Source organism: Canis lupus, chromosome 26 (assembly GCF_003254725.2).
Source record: "Canis lupus dingo isolate Sandy chromosome 26, ASM325472v2, whole genome shotgun sequence".
Classification (NCBI taxonomy): Eukaryota; Metazoa; Chordata; class Mammalia; order Carnivora; family Canidae; genus Canis; species Canis lupus.
The window spans coordinates 18,401,042-18,416,165 of record NC_064268.1 but is presented as its reverse complement, the minus strand read 5'-3'; the positions used below and the strand labels follow the sequence as shown (position 1 = coordinate 18,416,165).

At 50.8% G+C, this 15,124-nt stretch overlaps 1 protein-coding gene across 3 annotated transcripts in view; it reads right to left on the bottom strand.

Annotated features, from left to right (window-relative positions):
* Positions 1–1,606: 1,606 nt before the first annotated feature.
* SSH1 (slingshot protein phosphatase 1) overlaps positions 1,607–15,124 on the bottom strand; it is a 62,090-nt gene continuing 48,572 nt past the window's right edge. For all 3 annotated transcript variants that reach the window (XM_025474305.3, XM_025474306.3, XM_025474307.3), the window contains 4 exons: positions 14,611–14,757; positions 12,871–13,071; positions 10,274–10,841; positions 1,607–7,674 (listed from right to left, as the gene is read on the bottom strand). In XM_025474305.3, the coding sequence (XP_025330090.3) occupies positions 6,421–7,674; positions 10,274–10,841; positions 12,871–13,071; positions 14,611–14,757 (2,170 nt within the window). In that variant the 3' untranslated portion in view covers positions 1,607–6,420. The remainder of the gene's footprint in view (positions 7,675–10,273; positions 10,842–12,870; positions 13,072–14,610; positions 14,758–15,124) is intronic.

The window sequence follows — 15,124 nt, the reverse complement described above, 5'->3', positions numbered from 1 at the left end:
CCAATTAGAGGAACGTTCTCCAAAGTGCCCTCGGTAAGCGGAGTATCTGACTGAGTTTTGGAACACCATATTCCGTTAGGGGGATGTGGGTGTTGTCTCTAGGAAGCATGTGTGGAATGCGATTGTAGCTAGCAAAGTGGAAGCCTGCCCCATTGCATCACATTCTTATTTTGATGGTTTTTGTGCTCAGCCATTAGAATTCCCAGGGACTCCATCAGGAACATACAGCATGCTGGGCCCCATCCTCAGGCTCTGGTTCATGGCTGGAGCTTGAAGAGAATTTGGGAGGGGTCTCCAGACTTGCCAACAGACTGTCCTGAACCATGACCCTCAGTGGTTTGGTTTCAGAACCATCTTACAGAAAGGACTGCCCTGCAGCGTGCTGGCATCAACCACTGGAATCACCGTCCCCTCTTCGGCTTTGATTTCATACTCCATCAACAATTCCTAACCATAATTTGGCTTCGAATGTAGATTTGTCTAGAGGACTCAATGTGCTAATTGGCAAGTGAGAGTAATCGGACCTGCCTGACCGCTATAATTTTGGCTCTAAAGTCATCAGCTTGCATTCTGGTTTATCCATCAGTCCCCTGTGAATCCAGGCGACAGACACAGCATGCCGAGGTGAGCTAAGCTGTTTCTTGGATACACAGGCACTGGAATTTAGTGGTCATGCCAAGGTACTTGTGGCAGACAGCAGTGCTCACCGAGCGTGCGTGCACATCTCCCAGCAATCCCGGCGGTCGGGGTGGAGCCATGTGACTGGGTCTCGCCCATGATGACATAAAGAGGTGCGATGTGGCACATCTAAAGGCAGTGAAGGAGCACCTGGGTGGCTCAGCGGTTGAGCGTCTGCCTCTGGGTCAGGTCATGATCCCGGGGTCCTGAGATCGAGTCCCACATGGCGCTCTGTGTGGGGTGCCTGCTTCTCCCTCTGCCTAGATTTCTTCCTCTGTCTCTCATGAATAAAATTTTAAAAATTAAAAAAAAAAAAGTGAAGAGTGAACGTGAGTCCCCGTGCTTTCACCCTGACTGCACAGCCAGAGCAAAGAACTCGAAATAGCAGGGTTTAAAGTAGCTCAGCTTCATGAGTCAACAGGGGAGAGCCACCAAAAGGTCCTGACCTGCAGTGGGTTGTGACCTTGGCATGAGTTAAGCCTTCGTTGTGTGCAGCAACTCTGGTTCCCTAGAACTCCTGCCCTGGCCACCAGCAATCATTAGCCTCCATGGTCTCCTCTCCTGTGACAGGTTGCTGGACTAACTTAGGTGGTAGGGTCAAGCACACTCTAGCTTTCTGCTTTTGTGCAAGATACCCCACTGAGCAGGGACTTTTTTTTTTTTTTTTTAATACAAATAGCCACCCACAAGTGGGACTGCTCTTCCTTAATGACCAAATCAGGAGGAAAAAACAAGACAATTCCTGGAGGAGCTAACACTTTTTCCCTTGGTCTTTCCTTCAGTCTAATGAGTCCAGGTTTCTGGCACGGGGCTTAGCACAGGGTAGGTGCTCAGAGAAGATTGGCTGTTATGACGATTGCAGATATGCTGTCTTGGCAAGGGTTGAAGCAGCAGTTTCCTTTTGCACAAGTTCACAAGTCATCAAACATTTATAAAGAAAAAGTTTATTATCATCACAAGAAGCACACAGACTATTACAGTACACACCAACAGAAGTAAAAAAAAAAAGTGCATTATGCATCTTCTACTGCAAATTCACAGTACAAAAGATACTGCTTTTTAAATATATAATATAAAAAAAAACACGAAGGAAAACAATAGAATAAAAAAAATCATTGATATCTTAACGCAACACACTGGAACCCACTGGCAGCTTCTGAAAACCAAAGAACTTATCTTACAGAGCTCCTGATTTTGCAGGGGCTGGTGTCTGTTCCTGAATTTTGTTGCAGAGAGCTTGGGACACCAACAGAGGAGAAAACAGGGTGGCCTAGGTGGTAACCACATCTCTGTGAAACAACTGTGTGATGGGGGTGAGGGTGGGGGAGTGGAGGAGGTGCCGCCCCAGCTGGCTAGCGAACCAAATTCTGTGCTTTCCTTCCTACTGTGGGACACAAGGTGAGCTAGTGCCTGCCTCGCTTGCAGGAACCACTGTCGCTCCTTGGACAGTGGTGGGGGGGCACTCCTCTCCCCAACCCCCTCAACCCTGCACATGACTGCACAGCAGATGAGCACAAGTAGGAGGTAGGGTAAGCTCCGGCCCTCACGCCAACCACCACTGACAAGGCAAAGGTCCAATCACAGAAGGTGACAGCTTACCAGTTTCCCATAAATACACAGTATTTGTAAACTATTATTAAGGCACTCAATTGTAAAACAATAATTACAGTGTCGGAAAAGGGGCGGGGTGGGGGGGAAGCAGCCACCTTCTTGTGTGGCACAGCCAACACGAAGGACAGCAGAGAACCGGTGGGCTGGTTATAAAGACTCCTGTTGAAGAGGCTGGATGGGGCCAGGGCCGTGGCACCCACTACAAGACAAAAGGAGGTCGCATTGGGTCTATCGAGAGCAGCGCTGCACACAGCCCCACTCCAGATCGGTCAGGTGATCTGCTTTGTACTCGCATGACAGGGCACATGTGTGGATGGGCGAGAAGGGACCCACAAAGTGATTTGATTCAAGTTGCATATATATATATGTATGCAGAGTGAACTCCTAGACACAGAAACTCAGTCATACACAATAAAAAGACCAAGAAGCTGAGCATGGGGTGGGGGTGGGGGTGTCAGTGGACTACAGTTTGGCATGCAGCATTGGCAAGAACCCGCACAGTGGGAGTGGAGCTAAGGGTCACAGACTCCTTAGCCTGCCTAGCTCTCCTGCCAGAGGTCGAGTGCCCTCACTGGGTCTGGGGGAAGCCCTGCTAGGTGGCAAGCCAGAGTACGGCTGGGTGGGATGTGTGCTGGAACAAAGCATTTCTGGTCAACAGAGAACATGTCTTTCATATTCAGACACCTTGGGTAAGGTCAGTATATGACTTGACTAAAGGACGCATCACTTCTCCCCACTGGGGAGAAATGGCCCCAGGGGGGCAGGGGGAGTCATGAACCTTCTGGGGTCTGGCCTGTGTAGAAAGACAAGAGTGGCGAAGATCAGGGCTGTCCTGAAAATGTGAATTCTATTGCAATGTTGGCTCTACCCTGTGGCACCCTCTGGGCTTATTCAGGAGGAGAAGAGCTTAAGAATAGGCTGGAATGGTTTTTGGCTAGAGGCATGGGGTGGGACAGAGGGGGTGAGACAGTGCGGCCACTGGGGAGCAGCTGGTGAGTGGTCTCACATATGACGGACAGAGTGCCACTACCCAGGAGCGTGCTGTTCAGCACCCAAGGTTGGCATGGGTTCCCACAAAGAGAACAAAAAACTGGGGAATGCCAAGGGCAAGAAGCCTTGTTCTTAGGTTCATGCGGTGGGGAACATCAGTCCGACACCTCGAAGTAACTCCAAGGCAAAGAAACTGAAATCGGCATTATCGAATCATGGTCAGAGGGCAGCGTGGTTTTTTCTCTGTGCCCAGCTGCACCCTCATACTTGACAAGAAGACCCCGACCCTACCCCGGATCAATGCAAGATGACGATCTAGGGAAGTTCTAACTTGCGCTTACCACATGAAGTCAAGTAAAAGACAGAAAGGTGAGTTGGTACTAGAAAAGCAGTCCAAGGCTCAGGGAGATTTTCCAGTTGATCTAGCAAATCTCCATTCTCTATTTCAACAAGGGCATTCCCTGAAGATGGCAGTCACCACAATCAATGACTTTCACAGCAGAAACCCCTGCCTCTGACTTGTGCCACCCATGCTCGGCATGGTTGCCATCAGCAGATTCCAGGCAGAGCACTGGTCAAAGGGGGGCATATCTTATGGCACAGATCTTCTTTTCAGAGGCCAGCGTGAGGCTCTCTTTGCTAGGGTGCCCCCAGGCCCCACAGAATGCTCTTGGTGATGTGGGTTTCGGGGAAATGCTTGTTGTATCCTTTCCTACAGGCCAGAGTGTTACCTGTCCAATCAAGAATGCTCACACTTCACCCTGATGATGGGGACCCAGGCCCTAGTCTGCGTAGATGCTGACATGTAAGCTGTGCTTATGAAAACGAAAAGGATAACTAAGAGCCAAAGACTCACTCCAGTTTGTAACCCTCCTCCTACGCTTTCAAAATTAAAGTTTTCAAAAATATATTGTTCTCACGCACCGAGCCATCAAGAGCAACATAAGCCTGTCGGCATCAAATCTAAAGAATTATTCGACACAAAAATTGAGCCACCACGTGAAATTTAATTTGGCAAAACATATTGAACTCGATATGTTTTTTTGAGGATGATGTTTCTTTTGGCTGGGGGCATGGGGGCAGCACAAGAGGGTTTTCAGGATGAAGTAGATAATCACCTTTTAATGTGATTTCAATTGACAGGGGTGGGAAAACAAATTCCTATAAAATAATGTTATGGTAAAAAAAAAAAAAATTAACAGCAGGGAGGGAAACTTCCTGGAGAGAGCATTTCTGTATAAACTCTACCCATTAGTTGAAATGTGGACCACCTATGTCCACCCTTTGTCCTGAGGAGCCTGCCTGGGGTGCTCTCTAGAACAGCTGCTCCTGGGGACCCAGGTCTGACCAATGTAAGATAAAAGACGGCAGCCCTTTTGGCCACTTTCGGAGCTTGGCTGGCACCTGAGGGCTTCTAGCTTCACTGAATAAATCTGGCTGCAAGCTGACTGCACACCATACTCTGGGAGAGCTCTGGCCAGCGGCCTCTGCACCTACACAGCTACTCTGCCCTCGGCGAGAGCCACATGGGGGTGAGTAGGCAAGGTCTAGGCTGGGAGAAGGCAAGGGTTGGGCCTGAGGTGTCCAAGAAGGAGGGGAGGCCTTCGAATATGCCAGATTCTTCTTGGAGGGCCCTGGGCAGCAAATCTTGTCTATAAAGGTTTCTGATACAGCGTGAATTTCCTAAGCTTTGCAGGCTACATGGTGCCTGTTGCATATTGGATTTTTTTTTTTTTTAAAAAACTCCTTAAAAATGTAAAAGCCATTCTTAGCTCATGGGTCTGTACACCAGAGTGTGTGGAATCCTTGGATGAAGCCTTTCTGCCTTACTACCAAGATTCTTTTTTCTTCTCTCTTCAAAATACTTTACCAGCCTGTCTTGCCAACCAACAGCAGCAGACTCCCTCCACCCATGTGCCCAGAGCCTGTGGCAGCATGACGGGCACAGCTCACCAGATTCTGAAAGGACCCACTCCAGAGCCCAGGCCGGGACTAGAGACCCCTCCTCTACTCTGTCTTCACTGCCAGGAAGAGCCACTGGGAGACAGGAAGAGGTATCCTCAACCAAAGGAAGGGACAACTATAAACATCTGTGAAGCTTTCCAATGGTCTTGTTTCTCTGAGCAGCGGCTGAAGGGTTGCTCCCGGAGAGGGACTAGCAGGGTGGCTCACTACTGATGAAAGCCCCCTCTCCTCCCCAAACATGCTCCTGTGACCTCATGCACCCAAGGGGCTAGGGCTCCTGGCAGGACGATCTGTGTCTCGGAACCACTCCTGGCCCCCACCCGACTCTAGCACTTTCACAGCCTCAACACAACCACATCAGGTTCAACAGCAGATGAGATGCAGTGCATGCTCCATGGGTCCTGCTCCCCAGACCAGGGGGCACAGCATGAGGACATCACAGGTACCTCCTGCCTCCTCACCCCAGTGCCGGCCAGACACATCACTCCGCTGGGACAACACATCAGGACAAAGAAGTCAACCGCACAGATGATCTCCATGCCACATCAGAGTTGCTTCAACAACTAGACGACTTTGTGTAACTTCACCTAGAGGTGTTGGGTGTAGGCAACTTAAAAGTCTGAACACTTTTTGGGGTCCCAACCCCACCTCAATTCTTTTTGGAAAAACCTTTTCTGACACAGCATTATTCCCTGGAACGAGCCTTGGACACTACTGTATTTTAAAAATAAAAAGCACAGCAAGAACAGAGGTAGGACTTATACTGTCACCCCAGGGTTTCCCCGCAAGGGCCTGAATGAGCTAGGAACGTGCGCCGTGGTGAGGCAGCCTTCATTGCTGCCACTCGTTTGCATGGTGCAAATGGAGTATTTGTGATGTGTGCGCATATTTGCATATGCTCTTTTTAAAACAGGATTCTTCCTGAAAACACAGGACTTGGGGATCGGAGTTTTGTATCTACTGGCCTGCGGCTTTTGGCTTCCCTGGGCCACCCGACTGGCAAAACCACCCTTTCTTCTTGTGCTGGGTTATTCTTGATTTTTTTCTCTTCCTCTCTGTGGCAAGAGGGGGAGAGTGAGAATGTCAACTGTTTAGGAGAAATCACGGCCAAAACCCACAGTGAAACGAAGGGAGAGACCATGTGAAAATACACGTCTGATTACAGCAAGAGGCGGGTCAGCTTTTGCTCATCCATGAGGGGCTTCTCGAGTGTTCTGAAGCAGATTTCCCTGATGGTTGAGAGGTCGCAGTTGGGCTCCTCAGGGCTGCCGGGGGCTGATGCAAGAAGGAAGACTCGCTCAACTTGGCATCCCGGGAGTCGGTGAGGGTGGATGCGTCCGCCTCACTGGACAGGTCCTCTGTCGAGAAATTGAGACTTCCAAGCTTGGCCAGAGAGTGTGAGCGTTTCAGCGGGGACGAGACAGTGAGGCCTGCCAGCCGGAGCCGGGTCTCAATCTCCTGTGTCCGCTGCTTCACCAGCCCCGGCTTGCCTCGGATGCTGTGGATGCTGTCACTGCTGGAGCTCCGCGTCAGGTTGGAGCTCATGGAGGAGGACGTGGGGGTGTAGCAGATGGTCTTCAGGAAGTCCTTTGAGAAATGACTGGTGTGATCTAGGCGGGAGAGGAAGGGAGTGGGGCTCTTAAGTGGGGTGCCTTCCAACGGAGAGGGGATGGCCTCTGACTTCTCGTCACTCCCAGTGAGGATAGGCAGGGCTGGGGGCCCCGGCAGAGGAACAGGAGCCAGGTCGGGGTTCTCCTCGGGTATGCTGGGCTCCAGTCTGCTGCTGGTGCCATCCCTACAGGAAGATGCTGGGTCTGCAGGTGTGCCCTTCAGCCTCTCCAATTCTTTGGTGTGCTTTCGGACCAAACCTGCCTTCTGCAGCTGAATGATGGATTCCTGGTGCTGCATCAAGTAGCTGTTGGTTGTGGGCTTCTCAGCTTCTTTACTGAACAGAAGTCGCAGGTCCTTGGCTGGTTTCAGATCTTTCTTGGGTGGTGATTCATCCTTCGCTACTTCCATGCTTGGAGGGTTCTTGTCACAGTGAGAATTCTTCAAAAGGAGGGACTTTGGCGGGACTTTTTGGGTTTCTCTGGAAGGTTCCAAAACGCTAGCTGGTAGTTCTGGGGCTGCTGCAGCCCCAGAGCCGCCAGTGTCTGACCTCCTTGAGCCTGCTGGTGGTAGGAATGAGAGACTCTCGCTTGGGCCAGAGGCCAGTTTCTCTAAAGCTCGGGACCTGCTGGCTGTGTGGGCCACAAGGGAAGATGTGAGGTGGGGCAGGAAGGTTGGCTGGGTACAGATGGCAGGAGCGCCAGGATTCTCGCCTCGCTCCCTGAAGACCTCAGGAGCCCCGCTGGCTGTAGGGTACATGCAGTCAGCACAGGATTTGTAGGAAGGCTTCACCTTGTTAAGGATCCCAAATATAGCATCATGCTGAAAGGTGACAAGAACATCGTGAATATACAACAGTGAGCCAGACGCCACAAAACACAAGGAGGGTGTTAAGTGGGCTGTGCAGGCACCGGAGAGGCAGCGCCCACCCTTCAGTTAGCACAGAACAGAGGCCTCTTGGAACCCACTTGGCCATGAGTAGTGATGGTTAGAGATGCTGAACCAAACTTCCCAGAAGCTGTATGGCTATGATTACTGGGCAAATCTCTGGGTCACAGATCCAGCATGGTCAGAACCAGGGCTTGTTCAACCCTACCTTCACCATCTCATATGGGTGCCCCTCCCTTCCTTTCCCTTTCAGAAAGAATCTCTTCTTGGGGAGTTTGTGGCCTGAAAATGGAGTTCTTCCCTTCCAGCACATACACATCATGGCTCCAAGGAACCACCATCTAGCCATTGGGTGTGGTCTTCACAGTGAGGAAACCAAGGGCAAAAATGGCTTTGGAAGACTCCAGTATAGACACAAACATGGGTCCTCACAGTCCCAGATGAGGGAGCCAGGCTGAGGTGGATTTTATATACCAATGGAGAACATGTTTGCATTGTTTTCCGAGGAAAGCCACCTACCTGGCTCTAAGTGAGCATGACATACGCCTCCACACCACACCCTCCTGGTGGGCAGAGCAACAGCCTACCTCCCTCACATGCCCATCAACAGATCCCAGGGCTGCTCCTCTGAGCTGATGCGGGCAACCAACCCTCTGCCTGACAGTGGTTTAGCTGTGGGATTCCCAAGCTAGTCTAAAACAAAGGCTTCTTGAAAAAGGGCTGCTGCTGCATCCTGTTTCTCCCTCCCCCTGCCCATGGCCCTGATCATCAGGGCCTTATCCCATCCTGTGTCACGCACATAGGGCCCCCAAGTCATGGAGTGGTCCAATACTGAAGGCATCATAAGGAAACCCAGCCATGATCCATAGAGGCTGCAGGGGAACACATGGAGAACGTGTGCTGGGGGGAGGTGGGAGGCCGGGTCTCCTGTTCCTAACGTTGTCAGGATTCCTGGGGTCAGCTTCCAGGTCGGACAGTGAGACCTGATCACCTCCGAACTCTTGACCCAGAAAGTTTTCTTAAACCCTGATCAAAGTTTCCTTCTAAAACCTTTAGAACCTAACGTTCTAAAACGTGGTGAAAAGTCCCACAGTGAGAGATTTAGGACTACCTTTTGGAGCCCAAGGAGCAATCAGGCGAGGGGGGCGGGGGGCACTCCACTCAACCAACTTGTATTTCAGGAGTGCCTGTCATGCACCAGCACTTGAATCAGGCACGGGGCTGTAAACAAGACATGGTCCTTGCTCTCAGGGTCTATTGTGGACCAGGAAACTGAGTGACAAGGGTGAGGATGGAGAGGGGTGAGCTCAAAGTTTTCTGCAGAGGGAAGGCTTCCCGGAGTGGCTGAACCTCAGCTAAGACCTTTGGGATGAGCAGGTGCTAATCAGGCTGAGGGGAGGAGAGGAGGTTCAGACCCCTCACAGCTGAACCGCTCACCAACCTGGCACCCTAGTGCACAAACAAGAGTTGAACAAGGGGAGGAGTACTTGTCTCTTGGTCCCATTCTTTAGAAAACATCACCTGTTCAAATTCCAGCAAAGGCAGGATATCCTTCATGCACCTTTTCACCCACCCCTACTGTATTTTTCATGACTCACCCCTGTGCCATCTCAGACTGATGAAGGCACTGCTGCCCTGGACAGACGTTTTGTATCACCTCTCTTTATGGGTATTTGCTCTTTGAGGGAAGGGGAGTGGCGGCAGAAATTCATGAGTAATTAACATTTGGTCTGGAATGTTCTATGGTCAGTAGATCTAATTTCCCATTTCATTTATATTAGAACATGGTAAAGACAAACCCTTTGGATGTGGGAATGCACCTGTCAGCTTTCCGAGTGCTCTCACTTACAAATCACAGCGGTCTTGGAAGATGGGCGGTGAGGCCAGGGGAAGTGAAGCTCTTTGGCCCCAGCCATGGCAAAAGCCAGTGCAGAGGGAGGGTGGAACCCAGAAGTGGGCAACACAGCACACCCCTCACAAAACCAGCCTTGGCTCCTGGGCCACTGGGAGGAGGGGAAAGCCTGGTGGAATTACTGATTTTTCTGAGCAGGTGCCATCTTGCTAAGACCTTATTGCAGAAAGCCCCCAAATGTGATAGCTACATGGGACTAATGGGGCCGAGCATTACAGTGAGTTGGAAGTCCAGACACTTGACAACACTGAGCACTTCCTAGCAATTTCTTAAACGTGGTATGAAGAAGCGACACAGCTGGGGTTTGTTTCAAGACAATTCAGAGTGTGGGAAAGTTGAGTGGGGTGGGGATGAAATAGGACCGGCCTTGTGTTGATAAATTTTGAAGCGGGGTGGTTAAGTTTTGTTTTACATTTTATGTAAGAAAGAAATCGACTTGGGAGCTCTGCCTGAGAGCTGCGTGGGGGAAAGAAGGCAAGCAGGAATGTGTGCCAGGCCCTGCAGAGCCCCGAAACCATGGTGCACCCGTACTCCTTGGCAGCCTGCAGCCACACTTCCATAAGGCCCGCTGGCAGGACGGGAGCCGCCGCCCTCCGCCCTCCATGCTGGCCCCCTGCCTACCTCGAAGTCGTCTGGACAGCTCCTCTTGCTGTTGTTGTTGTTGAGGTTTTCCCGGTTGAGCAGGCTCTTATCAAGCTGGGGCGGGGGCCGCCCCCACCGCCCTGCTCCCAGGGCCTCCTCCCCTTCCATCTCCTCCACCTGTGGTAAAGAGCCACTCCGGGCCTTGGGGCTCCCGAAGTCCAGTTTCTTCTTCACTTCCTTCTCACAGCGGTCAGGAGAGTCTTGGGGAGGTCTGGCTGGCGTGTGTGCCCCGGTTGGCTCGGCTGCTTCCTCCAACAGAGCATCCCTCTCCAGATCCTCCAGGTGGACCAAGCTGGCAGTTTCGTCACTGGGGGAATGCAGGAGGGGGTCTGACAGTCGCCGGAAGCAGCTGGGGAGAGTGGGTCCCCCTGGAGCTCTGCTGTCTGCAAACCCAGGCTGGGTGGCATCGTCCAAACAGGGCAGCCGGGCCTCCGGGCCGCTGTCCAAGGTCTCTGGCAAGAAGTCCCCAGACCCTTCGGGGTCATCCACAGGCTGCTGGAGGCAGGTCTTGCTCTGCTGGCGCCACAGCTTGTTGTGCCGCTGTTTGCTGTGGGGGGAGGGGAGCAGAGGAAGGTCATCATTAGGAGCCAGTGTCCAGAGGGTCGCAGGAGGAAGGGCAGTGGTGAGCCAGCAAGAGATAGCTCGGGGCTGACAGAAATGGTGCTAAGACCCTCAACCACCATGGCTCAAGCCTTAAATGACTGCCACACAATGACGCCATGGCAGACATGTGAAGGCAGTCTAAACCTCAAAGACCTCCACGGTCTCGGTGTCCCGTCTCATTCTGTGAACTAAGGCTCTCCATGTGTCAAAAGGAGTAACAATCCTCTCCTCCCTGTATTGGAGGGAGATAGCAAGGACCGAAGCAGAGAGCTCATGCAGATTCACGGGCAAACGCAAAGCACACATGCGTCCGTTGGGACAATCAGAGAAAAATATGAGATTTTTTTTTTCTGGTTAGATAGATGACAGATCACTTTTAAAAACAGTTCTTATAAGGACGCCTGGGTGGCTCAGTGGTTGAGCGTCTGTCTTAGGCTCAGGGTGTGATCCCAGAATTCCAAGATCGAGTCCCACATTGGGCTCCCTGTGAGGAGCCTGCTTCTCCTCTGCCTTCTCTGTGTCTCTCATGAATAAATAAATAAAATCTTTAAAAAAAATTTTTTAAATAAAAATAGGTCTTATAATACCATGATAGTATTATCATAACACAGTTTTAATGTAAAGATCTAAAAAAAAAAAAAAAGGAGAGAAAACTTTAACGTGAAGGTCAGTAAGTCACCCCCATGACCCCCAGGGCCATACTCATTCCAACATCACATAGTTGTGTGGGCTACGATTAGAGAAGTCAATGTATAAAGACATTGGGAATTAAGGACCTGCTGTTGTTTTGCAATGCACGGAAGCACCTTGAACACTGGTGAATGCTCTGTGTGCACAGTCCAGGCAAGGCCAGGAGGGCCCCTAGATGGGGCTACAAGTCAAGATCAGTGCCTCATGGCTGTAACCCTGGCCTGAAGACCCCGGGTGAGGCTGTGAAGGCTGCAAACCCCTGAAGGCAGCAAGCATCTGAAGGGCTAAAGAGGAAGAAGGGCAAGATGCACCCGCCTCCTTTCCCTCCTCCTCCCCCTCCTCATCATCCTGGGGCTCTGCCTGGGGACCTGTCCGTAGCTCCCTGGTTGACAGTAAAGGGACTCTAGAGATGTCCAGGACTGTTCTCAGACCCCCGTTCCACCCTGCCAGGGCATTCCTGCATTCTCACACTTGCCCAAGAAACCAGTGGACTGAGCCTGTGGCCTCCTCATAATACCAGTCAGAAATAATCCAGACAGAAAAGGAGGGGAACAGGAAGAAAGTGAGTTCCAGCATCCAGCGGGGATCAGCCTCCATGGGGCCCCTCCACAGGAACCCTGAGGGCCAACAGACTTGGGTGTGCTCTCTCCCTGCTGCTGCCCACCGCTCGATGTAAGATAAGCTAACCTCCAGTGTCAGTTCCTCATCCCCCCATACACGGGGGACAACCTGTGCTTTGCAGACCTTTGCTGGGTGGGGGTTAGAGATGTCAAAAACTGCATTTTATTTATCATGAGCCAGGTCTAGCAAAGCATCTGCGAAGGTTAACTTGTACGGTACTCAGGTAAATCTCCCATCAGCCCTCCCCAGCAGGCTTTAATTCAACTCAGAGGGGGACACCGAGGCTGAGATTGGCAAGCCTGCCCTAAGGGCCCAGCTCATCAGTGCCAGAAGAGGGTTCACTCACAGTCCTTGAAACTGCCTGGTGGTGAGGCCTGGCATGGGGTTTGGTGCAAAGCAGATGCTCAGGAAACAGGGACGTCCACAGGCCTGTGCCACTCGTGACGTCATGCCCTGGAGTGGAAGCTGTGCACCATTCCCTCTAGCAGCAAAACAGCCTTCTGTGTGTGCCAACAAAATCAAACAGATCCCTCCTGGAAACCACTAATCAAACCCCAAACAATAGTTGTTTTTCTCGGCCCAGCTCCCCCTCCAGAGGCCGCTGCCAGGCCGGACGGGAGCCCGCTCGGTTCGCCAATCCTTCCCCACAGAGGCTCACCCACCTCGCGTCCAAGATGCCTTCATACTCAGACAGCTGCCTCATAAAGCCCGCATTGGGCTGTGTAATGCTGCGCTTCTGCTTCACGTAGTTGTACGCTTTTTCCAGAGGCCAGCCAAATTCCTTCATCGCATAGGCTATGACCGTGGAAGCGGATCGACTGACACCCATTTTGCAATGTACCAAGCACTTGGAATGGTTCCTCCTGCAGAGGCGGGAGAGAGTGTCCAAAAACCTCAACGATTTCATTCTCTTAGATTTCACCCAATGGTTTTTTTTTTTTTTAAACCCTGAAGTTATCTCGGTGTCCAGACCCCCCTCCCCATGTCCTGATATTTATCCAGCAGATGGCCACACACCCTCGAAAGGAAATAACTTCACTGCAAAATCAATTAGCACACAATGGGAAATCGAGATAAATCTGTCCTGGCCTTGCCAAGTCGCACAGGGAGAGCTCCCAAATCAGGCCGCCTTCAGGGACAGAGTGGGATTGCTGGGACAGGCCAGGAGACCACAAATTCTTTTTTTGCAGGAAGCGAAGGGGCAGCGAAAGGGGCATCTGCAAAAGCTACACAGCTGCCACAACAGATGGAGGCGGGGCGCGGGGTTATTGCAGAGAAACGGGGTCAGCGAATTGAAGGGTTCGAGGCCCTGGGGCAGGCAAGATGTTCGCCAGACAAGGAGGGTTGGAGAGCCAGACCAAGGATGGCAGTGCCCTGGATTTGGACGAGGGGTAGAAGGCAGGTGGGCTGGTCGTTCGTAAGGAAGTGGTACTGTGGTAGAAATGGCAAGGCCGCCAACAGACAGCGTTTCTCGAGACTTCAGCGGGCTGGAGAATGGGAGGGGACCATGATGTTCAAAGGGGCTGCACCTGGGAGGCTTTATTTGGACAGGAGGCAGACCCACCAGCCTGCCTGTTTATATTGGAAGCAGCTGGCCCGTCAGGTGGGTCTGGGCTCCCTTCCTAGACCCCAGGCTTCAACTTCATCCCTATTTGTCAGTGCATTTTGTTTTTTGTTTTGTTTTTTTTTTGTTTGACTGCTGGTCTGCAGTCAATCCCCCAGGAATGCAAACAAACTAAGATTTGCTAAGGACATGCTACAGAGCTTTGAGCAGAAGGGGTACAAAGCAGAAGACGGGGCTCCTCTCCAAAGAATTGCAAAGGCTTCTCTCTCTCTGTTCTGGACTTTCGTAAGGCAGAGTTGCTCCATAGGAGAATAAGGGGAGGACAAGAGATGGGGGACACCAGTAACAAGCTCAGGGCAATGGAGACCTCTGACGGACCGTCCCATTCTTTGAACAGGAAAAGTGCACTAACTCAGGTACATTGTGGGCCATACCCTGGGCCTCTGCCTCAGCAGCTTCCTTTGGGGAAGCAGCCCCAAAGGTACCCACAGTCTACGACCTCACTCTCCTCCCTCCCTCAGCTCAGCGACTCCCCATAGACAGAGTTCCCAAGAATGTCCACTTGATATCAGATTCTTGCCTAGAAGCAGCGCTGATGACAAAAGTGGGGTCCGATGCCACAATTGATGACGGGTGAAAAAAAGACTCACTGGGGCCCCTACCTTGAGAAGATCAGTGACTGTGCTCTTTTGGTACAAGGGGTCCCACGCTCTAAAACCAAAAGTCCACAGACAGCAAAGGCTCCACAAACCAGAGACATCTGGGTCTGGGATTGCCATTAATTTCTGCCCACCCAGCATCTGCCAGACCAGTTTCTTTGGCTTCTCAACCCACTTACTTTGCTTTGTTTATAAAATGGTATGCTTCGTTCCAGTGGGCAAGAAGGTCTGTTGTCTCTTCATCATAGACTCGGATGTTATGATATGCAAATAAGCCAGGAAAAAAATTATCTATTTCTCTGGTGACATTTAAAATGTAGTCAACACTGTAATGAGAAAGAAAGAAAGAAAGAAAGAAAGAAAGAAAGAAAGAAAGAAAGAAAGAAAGAAAGAAAGAAAGAAAGAAAGAACGAACAATTGTGGAGAATCAGAATGAGGAATTACAAAAAAAAAAAAAAGTAACAGAAAATTGAGCAAAGAAAAAAATTAAATACTCATAAAGTAGGTATGTTTCAGTGGGACTTTTGTTTTTCCTTAGTCTTTTTTTTTCTTTTTTTTTGCGTTTTCCAAATGCCCTCTATGTGACAAAAATGTATGATATTTACAATAAAGAACTAATCTCTTTGTAAAAAACTTACAAAACGAAAGTTCCAAGTATTGCTAAGCAATGTGAATTCTGGAAAACAGACATAT